At 35.2% G+C, this 16,772-nt stretch overlaps 1 protein-coding gene across 1 annotated transcript in view; it reads left to right on the top strand.

Annotated features, from left to right (window-relative positions):
• The first annotated feature begins 1,887 nt into the window (after positions 1–1,887).
• Positions 1,888–16,772, top strand: part of LOC126818227 (GRAM domain-containing protein 2B) — a 71,514-nt gene continuing 56,629 nt past the window's right edge. The window contains exon 1 of the mRNA XM_050545516.2: positions 1,888–2,077. Within this exon, the coding sequence (XP_050401473.1) occupies positions 1,959–2,077 (119 nt within the window). The 5' untranslated portion in view covers positions 1,888–1,958. The remainder of the gene's footprint in view (positions 2,078–16,772) is intronic.

Consider the following 16,772-nt stretch of genomic DNA (forward strand, 5'->3'; position numbering starts at 1 on the left):
TCTAGAGGCTCAAGTTAACATCTAATTCACCAATTGATTTAACCAACAGGAAGAACTCAAGGCCAGTCAAATTTAGTTCAGTACAGATTTGTTTTTTTCTCTGTGTATGTTAATGTCCATGTAAAAGTTAAAAATGTCAGGTGCAACTAAAAACATTACTGAGATTTTCTTTCTGTGGTGACACATAATGTTTTTTTTTTTTACCATACTCTCAGCTGTTACTCATTAAAAAACTAAATCTATTCAGCTTACTACTGAACCGCTGACCCCATTTTGATATCTCCCACAACATTAATTAAGTTTCAATTTCCTACCTTTCTTAAAACAAAAAACCCTGATAAGCTGCATCCAGTTGTACAAAAAACAAATATTTTTGCAAAGAGGAAAACATTTCAAAGTAATTTACTAATTTTGATAAATTGAACATACTTACGGTCATTTGATATTAACTTTTTTATGCGACCATTCCAAAAGCTTTTCCCAGTTTGTTATTTGAATGATTAGGATTAAACTGTATACAATAGATATCATACTCAAACAATACTGATCATCTGCTTTCAATCTAAAAACAGAAAACCTCTGCATATACATACATTAGTTTCCTATTATTCAAAGCATTAAATTTAAGAATTAAGATACTCTTCTTTGTTTAAAGCTTTAAACAAGTAAGCTCTGTCTCATATAAAATGTCTTGGTGAACCCAATACTGCCAGTAGAAATCTCAACCGTCAGCAGATTTCAAAACCTGTCTTTGTTCTCTAGAATTAACTACCAGACCCAATAGAACAATTCAAATTACTATTTCAATTTTCAAACTCCAGATCTGTAAATACAGTGAAAATGACAACTAGCAGCACCTATTCAAATACCAGTACAATGTATCAATGATATAAGTATCTGATGGAGGCCCTTTAATTGGAAACTCTCCTATAGTGAAGTTCTACTATAAGTGATCTTAAAATGTAGATGTGGCGTCATCCTATGACATAGGCATATCATTATTTCAAATAATGTAAACCCAACTTAATTGCCAGTCATACATTATTTATACTTTATTAAAATATATTGGACTCCTGTGACGGATTTCATTGAAATGCACAAAAAGGATAGTGTCTGTATTTTAGTTGATTGTCTTGAGCATGACATTGCATAACATTTTGATACAACATTCGGACTAATGTCTGTGTGCCTTATATAATATACATATTTTAGAAAAGCCTATTTTACATGGTACTGACAGTTATCATGCATAGATGAAATAATTTGTTTGATTAATGTACCAGTAGAATAACTTTTTAGAATCATATACATTGTATATTCAACTAACCTAAATTGAAATTTGTATTTTTTACTTATATGGGAAATTTTATTATAACCTTGAACATATCTTTCCTCATTTAATGACTGTCCCGACATTTAGGATCACACATTTGTACAATATTTGACCTCTACCTTCATATTTTTTCAAGATAAAAGTCAATTATTTTTCTTCTTAAAAGAAATACCTGAACCCCATTCAGTCTTTGGCAGTGGATTTCAGTTGTTAGAGATGAATTGCCATCTTGTACACAGTGAAAATAGATTGTTTCTAAAAATTGAAATTTTTGTAAAAATTATTTTTGATTATTTCCAATTAACTCAGGTTTTTACTATGTACCATTTTTCAAATGGGATTATTTTCACATTTGAACGGTTAGTTTTCTATTGCTAAATTTTGGTGCAAGTTATCATACATATAGTGTAAGGTTCCCAATCTGTGTCATTTTAGTTTTGATATCCTTAGTTAGACTTGAATGGATTAGTGTTAGAACATTCTAACTGTCAAGCATGACAGTGTATATTAATTGTTTAAATCTATTTTCTAGGTAAACATATGAAATGATATCTGGGACAATGTTAAACAGAATGATTATAAAGATTTAGTGCAGGATTTTAATGTTTTGTGTGAGAGAGAAAGCATGCCTAAGCGAGAAATTATTGCAAGTGGGAGTGACTTAAAGGAGAATGGGAATCAAGATTCCCCAAAGTTAGAGAGAAAGACCCCTACTGTGCGCTTTAAAGCCAAGGAACTACTAAGGTAAGTAAGTTTTATATTATTTTGTTTTGTTTTCAATATGGTATTATTCAAAATTAATTAGGAGGCTTGGGGGGTCTAGTTATATCTAATGTGTGCACTGAGTCAAGTGGCATGGTTTTGATCCCAAGCTTGTATTTGACAAGAAGTATAGGGTCTGGACCGTTGAAGAAGACGGAAATGGGGGTGAGTTTGCAGAGTCCCGACTAATTGTATAACCGGATTAGTTTTTTGTTGAAAACACTATTCTGATGCTTTAATATATTTAATGGCAGTTGTTATACAGCATTGTATGGTTACATGGTTATACTGGTTTTATTGGTTGGTTATTTGATCTAAAATAGAACAAAATATATCTAGCTTACATACTGACACATAAATAGAAGTTACACTAAAAAACAGATATACATATGCAACTATAGGCTAAGTATAGATAATCAGTTTGATTGGTCAATACCGGTACTTTGAAAAAGATAAGTGTGGCTTATTTTTTCTGTAAAAGTTGTCATGCCACCTTTACATGGTCCCAGTCATGTTATATGTGCTATAATTTCTGGTGATTTTCATTTGACAATGACGTTTTAAATTGTTATTTGCATAATCCATTTTTCAAAGATTGTGGTTTATTGTACTTCTTATTTTAATAGATGTTAATAATAACCAATGTTTGTTGATAATATGAGGTGTACCTATTTGCCATCTGGTGTGGAAATGACAAAGATCACTTCAATCTTTGTGGAATTACTTTGTGAGATAAGGTTGCTATACATTTCTAGTGTCAAAAACTAGGCCTCTATTAATTATACATCAGTATTTTAATACAATTGTCAAAAATAAGATTAATAGGAGTAAATAACTTATACAATTCTTTACATGTTATTTGATTATGATCTAAGACAACTTCTAAGAATAATTTTGGCTCATACTAAAGTGCTCAGTCTGATTAAGATACAGATCTATATTTTGTTTCGTCTTTTTATACTTTCGATGGCTCAATCTGATTAAAATACAGATCTATATTTCATTTCGTTTTTATACGCCCACATTGAAATGTGGTTGTATATTGTCGTCGCCTCTGCTGCCCGTCCGTCCATCTGTATTTTGGAATGTAGTCCTATATTGTCATTGCTCCGTCCTCTAGAGGCTAAAGTTAATATCCGATTGACTTTAAATTTGTACACAGTGTTTAAGGAAATGAGACAAAGTAGCGTATTGATTTGCATCGATTTCCGATAATTACTGCCAGAGTTATGGCCCTTGATCAATTTGTAAAATCTTGTGGATGCTCTAGAGGCTAAAGCTAATATCCGATTGACTTTAAATTTATATACAGTGTTTAAGGCCATGAGACGAAGAAGCCTGTTGATTTTCAGCAATTTCCAATAATTACTGCCAGAGTTATGGCCCTTGATCACTTCAAAAAATCTTGTGGACGCTCTAGAGGCCAAAGTTAATATCTGATTGACTTTAAATTTATACACAGTGTTTAAGGTCATGAGACGAAGAAGCCTATTGATTTTCAGCGATTTCCAATAATTACTGCCAGAGTTATGGCTCTTGATCACTTTGAAAAATCTTGTGGACGCTCTAGAGGCTAAAGTTAATATCCGATTGACTTTAAATTTATACGCACTGTCTTGAGATAAAGAAGACTATTGATTTTCAACTATTTTAGATAATTACTGTTGGAGTTATAGCCCTTGATCTCTTTGAAAAATCTTGTAGAAGCTCTTGAGGCTAAAGTTAATATCGGATTACCTTTAACCTTATACACAGTGTTTAAGGTCATGAGACAGAATTCTATTAATTTTCAACGATTTCCGATATTTACTGAGTGAGTTATGGCCCTTGATCACTTTGAAAAATCTTGTGGCTGCTCTTGAGGCTATAAACAATCAAAACAAATTCTAAAGTTTTCTGATGATTATTTCATGGGTTATTACTTGTAATCAGATTTTCATGTAATAATAATAATAACGAAATTTATATTGCGCAACAGTTCATCCCACTTGGGGATGCTCTAGGCGCATGAAAGTGTTTACGTGGGTTAATTATAGTGACTAAACATCCCGGTTTTCACACTTGATTTGAAGATAAACAATGTTTCACATTTTCGAATGGAAGATGGTAGCGAATTCCATAGAATTGATGCATTATACTGAAAAGTCCTTGAACCAAATTTCTTCATCTTATAACTCGGTACATCTAACAATAATTTATTCTTGGATCTCAGTGACCTTTTTGGTTGGTAGTGTGTCAAGAGATTCTGAAGATATCTTGGTGCTGTTTTATGTAATGTTTTGTATATCAGAGTTCAAATTTTAAAGTTAATCCTCTCGCGCACTCGCAGCCAGTGAAGATTATTTAAGATGGTAGTGATGTGTGATTTTGATCTAGCTTTAGTCACAATTCGTGCAGCACGATTTTGGATCCTTTGCAACTTGGAAATTTGTTCATCAGTTACTCCAGAAAGTACGACATTGCAGTAGTCAATTCTGGACAGCACGAATGATCGAGCCAGTGCAGCGGCTGCACTTTCAGGTATAAGATGACAGATTGATCCTATTCTTCGAAGATGAAAATGGCAAATTTTGCAGATATTGTTTATGTGAGAGTTAAAACTGAGGTTTGATTGAATCTAAGAACACACCAAGATTTTTCACAACATTTGATATTGGAATATCTGAATTGTCTATTTTGAGAGATTTCATAATGCAAGTATTAAGTCTGTGATCAGGTCCAATAAGGAAAAGCTCAATTTTGTCGTTGTTAAGCTTTAACATGTTGGTGGACATCCAGTTCTTAATACCATTTTGGCAACTTTCCAAATTACCAATTGTGGAGAGCTGGCTAACAGTGTTGAGGTCAAATTTATCGATCAGCTGTGTGTCATCAGCATAACAATGGTGCTGAATGTTATAACTATCGATGAGGTTTCCAAGGGATTTTGTATACAGTGTAAATAAAAGGGGTCCCAACACTGAACCTTGAGGTACCCCACAGGATAGTTAATGTCAACATATTAATGTCAACATACTGATATCGACTGGTTAGATATGAGCCGATCCACTGTAGAGAAGATCCAGCTATTCTGTAGTGAGTCTTCAGTTGGTCAAGTAGGTTGCTATGGTTGATTGTGTCGAAAGCAGCCGACAAATCTAAAAGGGCTAGCACACTGATACTTCCTGAATCGACGGATGATTTTAAAGCGTCGATGACACAAACCAAAGCTGTTTCAGTGCTATTGGAGGGGCGATAGGCTGACTGAAACTCATCAAAGAGTCTACAAATTTGCATATAAATTTGTTTATGCACAGCCAGTCCAGTTTTGTGCCACTTCCGTTCAGCTTGTCGACGCTTTTGTTTGATGTCTTTTACTGATTCATCATACCATGGAGTATTCAGTGAACGGCTAACGGTCTTTGTGTGAATCGGGACATGTTTTGCTACGAGATCAGAAATGGTTGTGTTGAATAAATCAACCATATTATTAGCATCATCAGCTGTTAAGTTACTGAAAAGCGAACTCTTGTTAAGATCTTCATTAAATTTGTCCAAATTTATGGATTTATAATTTCTATATTGTATTGCTTTTGCTAGCTTCACAGTTTCTGGAAAGTTAACATCAAAAGATACCAGAAAATGATCAGAGATCAGGTTGTTGACAACATCAATGTTTTGTACAAGATTAGTATTTCGACATAGAACCCAATCGACATAGAACCCAAGCGGTGTGTCGGCAAAGTAATTAAGTGTTTAAGGTCATAAATGTTCAGACGATCACAGACACGTTTAGTGAGAACATTGTTCGGAGAGTCAAAATGTATGTTAAAATCCCCGACAATAAGGGTGTTTTCATCCTGGTAAGGATCTTCACATAGCACAGAGAAGTCATCAATAAAGTCTGCATCAGTGCAATGATTTCTACCTGAAATGGGTGGTCTGTAAATGCAAACGAGTTTTAACGCCTGTGATGTTGATCTTATAGTTACTGTCAAGTGTTGAAATGAAGAAAATGTTTTTGCTGATTTTAGAGTTTTAATTTGCAGCTTGTCATAGAAAACAACAGCTATGCCCCCACCTCTACCAGTGAGTCGAGGAGAGTGAAAACGAGTGTTACCAGGCGGTGTAATTTCGACACATTTAGCCTCATCACCAACTTGAGATAACCATGTTTCATTTATCAATAGTATATCAAATTTGTATTCAAGAATGCAATGTTATTTCTTTTTATAGACTGAGCATTTAGAAGACCAAACGTCAGTTGCAGCTTGAATTCTATTTAATGATTTTCGAAATCCAAGACTGTGTGCATGCACTACTGTCAAAGAAGAGGTTTACATCCCGATCCGGAACTTACACTGGATGGTAGTCCCATTCCAGTTGTAGATGAACAAAATTCTTGGGTTTGATATTTAAAAAGAAATTATTATTTATCCCTCATATTAAAACCCTGAAGAAGAAATGTCTGAAAGCCCTCAACATCTTGAGAGTCTTATCAAAATACCGTAAGTTCTTGCTCAGATTATATTGAGCACTGATAAGATCTAAACTCGATTATGGGTGTATTGTGTATGGGTAGGCCCGCGAGTCTTATCTCAAAGAGCTTGACACCATACACAACCAAGGACTTAGAATCAGTTTAGGAGCATTCCGTACATCTCCAGTGCACATTTTATACGTCAAGGCTCACGAGCTAGTCCTCATTGCACGACAGACGTGATAAAATGGCACTGCAGTATGCTACAAAAATTGCATTTCTGCCATATATTATGACATTATTCCATCATTCGGTGTTCGCATTCAACCCCTTTTGTCTCAGACTGGTATCAGTCAGGACAGTATTGTGAATACCCCTTTCTTTGAGACACCACCATGGGCTATGTCTTCTCCCAAGATCGATCTAGATCTTACAAAAAACAAAAAGAATGATATTAGTTCCACAGTGTTTCAATAAATATGGTGATTATACTCCAATCTATACAGATGGTTCCAAAGATGGTAATCAGGGAGCTTTGGCTACTGTCACGCCATCTGGGACCATTTCTGTTCGTCTTCCTCCTGCTGCTTCCATACTTACTGCTGAACTCCAGGCCATTAAGGCTTTAGAGTTCATTAAATCCTGTTCATCTTTAAAACACATTATATTTACTGATTCTTTGTCCTCTTTACAAGCCATAAACAGTAAACAGCTTGTACACCCGTTAGTGGCAGACATTTATCGTCTGCCACTATCACACGAGTTTAACAGCAAGGACATTGTCCTTTGTTGGCTCCCCAGTCATGTTGATATGAAAGGGAACGATCAAGCAGACTTTGCTGCCAAGTCTGCTTTAGATCTTCCTATATCACAATTTCTTTTACCTTTCACAGATTTTAAATCTTCTATAAACATTTTCATTTATAGCTTCTGGCAATGGTCTTGGGATCTTGCAGGCACAAACAAACTTCATCACATAATTAGCTTCTCCTTGGAGATTGGCCAAGCTCCTACAGGTCTAACAGCAGAGATGAAGTTGTTTTGTGTCGCTCTCGCATAGGCCATACTTTTTTAACACATATTTTCATCTTAAAGCGAGAGCCTCAACCAGAATGTCAACTCTGTGTCATGTTCCTTTTGATTGAGTGCAAGCATCTCTAACATTACAAGATCATGGTATTACCGTTGCCAGTCACTACATCAGTTGTTTGCTCAACTGGGTCTATGTATATTGTAAAGTGCTAGATTTTTTAAAAGAGACAAACTTTTATTCAAGATTTTAATTGTATATATTTCATCATTTATTATGTTTTAAATATTTATATATGTAAAGGATTTGATATATTTATTTTTGATTATTTTTTCGGTGATATTTGTTTTTATTTACATATGTTAGTACATCTGTGATATTGTTTTAATTTGTCTCATTAAATTCACCATATGCTTGGCGTAACATAGCCTGGTTGGAGCTGACATGCCATTAAACAACATTTAATTCATTCATTCTCACTTAATTATAACCAAAGTTATCATGTCCCAAAGCTTCAACCAATCAAATTGCTTATGTCAAATTGCTCATTATCAAATTTAGTCAATGTATTGATGTGATGAAACTATACACCATGTTTCACCACTCTCACTTAATTAGAACCAGAGTTATCGTGTCCCAAAGCTTCAAATTGCTTATCTCTGCTTACCCTTTGCAGAAAATGCTCATCCTCGAACTCCATCGCGGCTTAACCAAATGAAGGCCTACACCAAGTTTGAACATTCTACCTCAATTCGAAGGAGAGTTATTGTGTTCTAAAGTCACGACCAATTAAATTGCTTATTGCTCTGTTTACCCCGAGCAGAAAATGCTCATTATCGAACTTAGTCAAGGTATTGATGTAATGAAACTATACACCAAGTTTCATCTCTTTCACTTAATTAAGGGGGGTTGGATGACTGAATGGTTAGCACGCGCACGCTGTATCATATACGGTCTGTCATTGAGTCAAATGGCAGGGTTTCATGACAAGGAGTAGGGTTGCCTGTCCAACTTCGTGGGTTTTCTCCGGGTCCTCCGGTTTCCTCCCACTGCTAAAGACCCCTACGCGCAAGCGAATTATTGAAATAAAATTGAACCATATGTTAGTCCCAAAATGACCTAGTTTGTGTCGAGTGGAGTTAAACCCCATCTCTCTCTCTCTCTCTCTCTCTCTCTTTCACTTAATTAAACCTCAAGTTATCGTGTCATAAAGCATCAACCAATCAAATTGTTAATCTCTGCTTACCCTAAGCAGAAAATACTCATCTTCAAACTCATTTAAGGCATTCACCTAATAAACACTTAATTATTGTGTCCCAAAGAGTGTGATGGACGGACAGACCATACAACATTGCCATGTGGAGGAGATAAAAGTGTCTGAATGGCTGCTTGTGGGGTCCTTCTCCACTCTCATTTCAATGCTGCTTCCAGTCGAAAGATATAGTTTGCAGTTGGGGACGTCCAGATGCTCGATTGGTGACAGATCAGTAGACAGGACTGGTCATTCGAGCAATACCTCCATGTTTTGTTTCAGAAAGGCCATGGAGACACATGCTGTATACGCTATATGACGGTAAGTCTCAGTTGGTCCAATCTAAGGCTGTTTTGCACTCTGTTTGGCAGGGTGTAGTCACCACTTGTCACCAAAATATGATCTATGGTTTAGAAAGGAGTAGTTCAGTTTGTTGTAAAAAAAAATTGCCTAAAAGTAATTTGTCATCAACTAAAACTAAATTTGATACAGGTCCTGGGGCTTTTTCGCATTTTTCTTAATCATCAATTAGTTTCTTTAAAACTTTTTCACATAGAAGTGCATTGTACAGAGATATCTTCTCACCACAATTGATTTATATTTAGTAACTAGTTACATGCTTATTAATCAGTTTGTAGATGTCATGAACATGGCAGGATATGCTTACTTTTGCCACTTTTTATATGCCCACATTTTTATGTGGACATATATTGTCGTCGCCCCTGTCCATTCGTCCGTCCACAATTGTTTGTGAACACTCTACAGGTCACAATTTTTATCCAATTTCAATGAAACTTGAAATATAGGTTTATCACCCTAAGATCTCGGTTCCTGTTGATATTGGCATGTATCGGACTGTAACTTCATGGATTATGGCCCCTGATTGTACGAAAAATCACGTTTTTAAGTTGTGAACACTGTAGAGGTCACAATTTTTATCCGATTTGGTTTAAACTTGCAATGTATGTTTATAACCCACAGATCTCGGTTCTTTTTTATATTCGCACATATCAGACCATAACTTCCTGAATTATGGCCCCTGATTGTACGAAAAATCAGCTTGTGGACCCCATAGAGGTCACAATTTTTATCCGATTTCAAAAACCGTTACAACATATCACCGTTACACCTTAAGGGTGGTTGAGTTCGAATTTCGTAAAAATCGGACTGAAACTGACAGACAAAATGGCCGCCCCACACGTTCACAAATAGTGTCAAAATATTGTGTATCAGGGTTGTGGACCCTCTGGAGGTCACAATTTTCATCTGATTTTGATGAAACTTGAAATGCTTGTTTATAACCCACAGATCTCAGTTCCTTTCAATATTTGGGCATATCGGACCTTAACTTCCTGAATTATGGCCCCTGATTGTACGAAAAATTGCGTTTTTAGCTTGTGGATCCCATAGAGGTCACAATTTTTATCCGATTTAAAAAAACGTTTGAATATATCACCGTTACACCCTATGGATGGTTGAGTTCGAATTTCATGACAATCAGACCAAAACTGCCGTGCAAAAATGACCGCCCCCGTAGTCAAATAGTGTAAACATCTGGTGTAGAGGCCACAATTTTGATCCGATTTTGATGAAACTCGAAATCCACATTTATAACCCAAAGATCTCGGTTCCTTTCAATATTCGTGCAAAATCGGACCGTAACTTCCTGAATTATGGCCTCTGATTGTACGCAAAATCGCGTTTTTAGCTTGTGTGCCCTCTAGAGGTCACAATTATTATTCGATTTAAAAAAAAACGTTCGAATATATCAACGTTACTCTGTAATGTTTGTTGAGTTTGAATTTCGTGAAAATCAGGCACAAAACTGCCGGACAAAATGGCCGCCCCTCAGAGCCTCGTTTAACATGGTGACTAGGCGGCGCCGCACCGCGCACTGGCCAAAATGTGCCGCCTACTGAGCCCAAAAGTTGAAGACTGGGCGGCAACATACATACGTTTTGAAAATCGCTGACAAGGTTTTTCCCATGTGCCAATACTATATCATGGTGCGTAGGTTTACAAAATCGTCTTACTGATTGTTTTATCGGTATATTTCTGTCTGCGAGTCAGCCGCAGCAGTGTTTTGATCTCGATTTTACAGGGTATTAATCAATCCATGGTTTAACATGACCATGACCAAATCCTTAGACGAGGCTCTGACGCCCCTTGTACGCAAACAGTGTAAACATCTGGTAAATCAAGGTTGTGGACCCTCTAGAGGTCACAATTTTGATCTGATTTCGACGAAACTTGAAATACATGTTTATAACTCAAAGAGATTGGTTCCTATCGATATTTGCGCATATTGGATCATAACTTCCTGAATTATGGCCCTTGATAGAACAAAAAATCACGTTTTTAGCTTGTGGTCCCTGTAGAGGTCACAATTTTTATCCGTTTTTAATATATCACCATTACACACTAAGATCTTGGTTCCTTTTGATAATCGCGGATACTAGAACTTATAAATCGCATTTTTAACTTGCGGATTCTCTAGAGGTCACAATTTTTTTCCGATTTTAAAGACCGCTTAAATACATCACCCTTCTACCATAATGAAGGTTGAATTCGTATTTCGGGAAAATCGAAATGAAACTGCCCGACAAAATGGCCACTCTTTGTACGCAAATTGTTTAAAAGTGTGTAATACGAAGGTTTTGGACTCTCTTGAGGTCACAATTTTTATCCAATTTTGATGAAACTTAAAACATATCTTTATATCCCAAAGATCTCTGTCCCTTTTGATATTTCACATGCACATTTCAGGCCATAACTTTCTGGATTATTGCCCCTGATTGTACGAAAAATCATGTTTGTTTTTAGCTTGTTCTCTATCCATCTCTTGCAAAATGTTGGCGTATCCTGTCTGGCAGCCGCTGGTCTTTATATTGAAAGAACAAAGAAGTATCAATGGTTTATGTACTTTTTTAAATTCAAAGACAACAGCATATGGTGCGTGCACTTTGTATTCATGAGCTTTGTAAAACTATTAGCAGTAATATGTTGTCATGACACTATTCATAAATTGATATTATGTCAGTAGTGTTGCAACAATATAGCAAGAATGGTTAGTGGAAGAGGGGAAACTATGCCCACAATTTAAATTCTTGATTGTCAGCAGGTACCTTTGCCTTTGCCACAATAACAAAAGAAGTTTCGATTGTCAGTCCATTTATCAGCAGTTTCCAGTCCTATTAGCATATAATGCAGATATGGCAGGCATTGCTTAATCCACTCAAAATCAAAGCCATCAAACTGTCTAGAAGGTTGATTATGGGCTTGTCATGTGAATAAATTTCTAAATGATGTTTTATAGAACATTTAAATCCAGAAAAATGCCCGGCACTTGGCACATTTAGCTGCATTAATCTTCATTAATAATAAATATTGTTTTACAGTATAGTTGGAAACTTGAGATCTTGAACTTTTTTGGGAAAAAACTATTAACACTTGATTAATTTATGTAAATATTTATTAAAATTGAATAACTAAGAATAGACACAACTATTAAATAACTATTTATTCTGTATAAATTTACTTACAATAGGAAACATGTTGCACATGTTAATTAACCCTCTTGTTATTCCCAACATTAAATTGATCTATTGAGGAAGCTGTACATAGTGAAGAATTTATTTAGAACTGTGCATCTGGTTTTACTGATTCATTGTGCTAATATTGTCTTCAAAAAAATTTGAAAAATCTGGTTCTTATCTGCCAGGTTCCCTCTTTACCAAGTGCCACAGAAATGTATGAGTATGTTATTTGTATATATATATATCTAGACAAAAGCTCTGGTATCGCGTCCAGGTAGGCATGTAAACTTTCATTGTTTCATGAACAAATACCTACATGTCTTCATTTTTGTTGAACTAATTCATATTTTGAAACAGGAGTTTGAAGAATATTCTCTGCAGTGTTATTTCAAGAAATTATGTATATTTCAATTTGGTAGTTGGGTTTCTGATACAAAACGTAAGTGTTCTTTTCATGTCCATGTTTATTTCAATGAATTAATCATCACGAAAGAGATTGAATTACAGGAAACATTTTTTTTTTATAATGGGTTCATGCTTTTTAAATTTTTCGTGGTGTTTCCTTGTTTTATTGTTATAATGAGTGCACTAATTATATTATCTGAGTTATTTTTGTTTCTTCATTCTTCTTAATTGTGGAGTTAGTTCGAAATAGAAAAGGATCTTTTCGTTGGCACATTATTGCTTCCATATAAACTTGGCATTGATTTTTGCATTATGCTCACACTTATTAGGCTAAATATATATTGTTGTTCTGTGTTTTGTTGGGCGATTTGGTTGCATTATCCATTAGGCACACTACTTGAAGGATTAATATTCCACAAATTGCCATTAATTAAGCACATCAAACTCACAGCTTATACATATTGAAATGGTTTCCATCAAATGTATTAATTAGAAATAAATTTGAAAATAAAGGCAAGGATAACCATTCGTCTGTGGCAAGTTTTACACCCTCTGTTTCGTCAGCTATATGTGGCTACTAGCCAAAGGACGTCCTGGTTCGTAAAGCTATAATGAAATTACATGCTTTTAGAACAGAGATTTTTTGTGTAAGCCTTTGATAGGGGCCATCATATTTTGTGTGCCCTATTTTAAAGATCATTCATTATTTCAGTGAATTCTTAAATAAATATACCATGTTATGAAGGTGATGGGATTTCTGGTGCAAAATACTGTCCAGCTAATGTCGTTGACAGGAAATCAGTGATGAGAAATCAGATTGTCTGCAAAAAAATAATCTTTGTTGTGCGGTTTCCCCATATTTTAGGTACTAACTAGTTTTAGGCCACAAAGCATGCATCATATTACACATGTACTCCAACAGTACAGTCTTTATCCAAAAAAGAACCCTGCTGTCAATGATGGTTCATTCTTAAGTTATATAATATGTAAATATTTCTGTATTTCATTCATAAATAAGTACCGTAATGTGTATTTAGTGAACCTTTAAACACTATCACCATTTATATCTTACTTCATACTGTATTTACCTGGAATGTTGTTATTATATAGAGGACATATGTGACATTTATTTCTTTGTTTTCATATTTAAATGCAAATTGCTTGAGGTTGAGTTTTGAATAACGATAAGAATCATTCATCCATGCAGTGTGACAGTAAGTTTGTAGATTATTTATGTAATAGTGTTAGAGTAGAAAATGTTACATATACATGCAGGTAGTAAAATATCAAAATATCATATATTTTGTTCAACAGGATCTGCGGGGAGGGGTTTTATACCCTTTTACTCATTGATGGTGTTGATGGGCATGTCCGTTTTAACGGGCATATACAGGATTTGAGAAAAGGGTGAGATTCAAACTTGACAGGGCAATTTTTAGTATAGTAATTGTAGTAGTAGATAAACCGGACTAGTTATACCTGTTTAGCAGTGACTAGTTTCATTTGTGGATTTTTTTTTAACCAGGGTTTGTTGTTTTGGCGGGGTTCATGTGTTTGCCTTTAGTACCTTTCAAAACTTTAGTCTTTGTCCGGTTTATAGATGACATTTTTCTTATCTGGACACATGGAAATTCAAAACTGCTAGATTTTCCAACTGATGAACATTTTCAATAAAACTATCAGGTTCACAGCAAAATACTCAACTGATAAAATGCCTTTCCTAGACACTTTGGTAAGTTTTTATCAACACACAAAAAAACCTTTTGTTTAACCTTTTCTGTAAACTGACAGACACACACTCTTACCTATCTTACTCTTCATGTCACCAACCACACATTAAACACAAGGGACCCTATAGTCAATTTCTTAGACTTAAATGTATCTGCTCAAACTCAGCCGACTACCAAAAACAGGCAGACAACCTGGTAAATTATTATCTCAAACAGGGTTACCCCAGAAATACCATCCAATCAAACCAATGTAAAGCTGAGAGACGGAAAGTAGCATATTTAGGTAAACAGTCCAGAATAGTTTGGCAATTGTAGTATTACAAGAACCCTAGAGGAATAACTAAATGAAGAATAGGGATATTGCATGTTCATAGAGAATTGACAAATAAATTGATAAGGATAATATTGTGAACAGTGTTAAAGGAGCTAAATCGCTAATATTCGGGACCTAAAAATTGACACAAATGGGTCGCAACGCATATAATAATGTAATATGAATGTAAATAAACTGATTTACATTCAATCGTTTCTGTTTTTACTGTAATTTCTAATCAGTTATGTTCGGCGAAATGCGCCAAAGTCTCAATTAAATGACAATCTTTAGTGTCTGGTTATTCCAGTCTACACCGATGGTATTTATTGCGCATGCTCTCCAGATGAGAATATAGCTTCACCATTTGACATGACTTGTGGGATATGTCTAGCCTCGTTCTTTGAGTCCCTTGTTCCAAATGACGCTAAAACGCATTATGGTACACGATTCATGTACCAATGGTAAAATATTTATTTTGTCTTGAATATTGGATATCAGAAGACCATCTTTTCCCTGTAAGATCACAAGACCAATGTTGATTTGAATTGACAAAGAATTCGTGTTTTCAATGTCGAAGATTTGTGATGATATTGAGTTAGAGACTTAGCTACTTTAATCCTGATGAGAGAGAGAGAGAGAAAGAGAAAGAGAAGAGAGAGAGAAGAAAAGAGAGAGAGAGAGAGATTGGGTTTAAAGTTCACTTGACACAAACTAGGTCATTTCGGGACTAACATGGTTCAACTATACTTCAATAATTTGCTTGCAAATAATGGTCTTTTAGCAGTGGGATGAAACCGGAGGAACCGGATAAAACCCAGGAGGTTGGACAGGCGACCCAACTCCTTGTCACGTACAACCGGGGAATCGAAACCACACCAGTTGACTCAATGACAGACCTAATGATGCAACGCGCACAAGCTAACCATTCAGCCACCCATCCCCCCAGTCCTGATAGGTGTTTCTATTGTAGTTAAAGCATATTTTAAAAAAATTGCCAGTTACCCCCTTTTCTGAAGATGTTCTGAAAGTGATAGAAGCTACAGTTCCTAATAGATTGTTTTCAAATTTGTTGTGAAGCATTGTGGATGAATTCTAATGATTTTCAATGTTCCGTGACCTTCTTTAATCCCGGAATTTGTTTAGTTGCTCCAGATCATTCTATAACCAAGCATTTGAACATAATGCTTTGACAAAATATTTTTCTTGTGTTCTGTATAGTTCTTGTCATTTTATTAGAACAGAATATTATACATGGTTATTGAGACCTGTAACAGCTATATTCAGACACTATAATCTCCTACGTTTGTTTCAATATGGGTGATAAGAATGGCCGAATGATTAGCGCGTGCGCGTATCATAAGGTCTGTCATTGAGTCAGCTGGCATGGTTTCAATTCCCTGGTTGTACATGACAAGGAGTATCAAGCTTGATAATGACTAGAGAAGCCTAGTCGAAACATCGCTCAGTAATAAGCAGTAATTGTATTCCATAGAATTGTGACCTGTATAATCCAGTTCAATTACTAAATGCCATTGAAACACTAGATCCTCAATACATCTAATAAGATGCTATCTGAAGAGAGATGTAGCCTATATCAATTCTGAATACCTGACAGATATATAAATAAAGTATGACATAGCCACAGTTTCTGCTAATATAATCAATCAGTTTATACATGTATATTAACCATGGAGTTGATGTCTGTACACAGTCAACAGTGTATACCATACTTATTAGTAGTTGTATAAGCTGATTGACAAGGACATCTATAATATTTTATCCAAAAACCAAGCTTATCTTGTATAGTTAATATGTATGGTAGCCAACTGAATGAATGAACAAGGGCCTACAGGGCTGTTATCTTTGAAATTATTCTTTGTCTAAGACAGGGTAATTAATAAGTGATAATGTGTTTATAGTCAAGCTATATGATCTATTAATTCATGGTGTTA

The sequence above is a fragment of the Patella vulgata genome, chromosome 4, assembly GCF_932274485.2.
Source record: "Patella vulgata chromosome 4, xgPatVulg1.2, whole genome shotgun sequence".
NCBI classification, from domain to species: Eukaryota; Metazoa; Mollusca; class Gastropoda; family Patellidae; genus Patella; species Patella vulgata.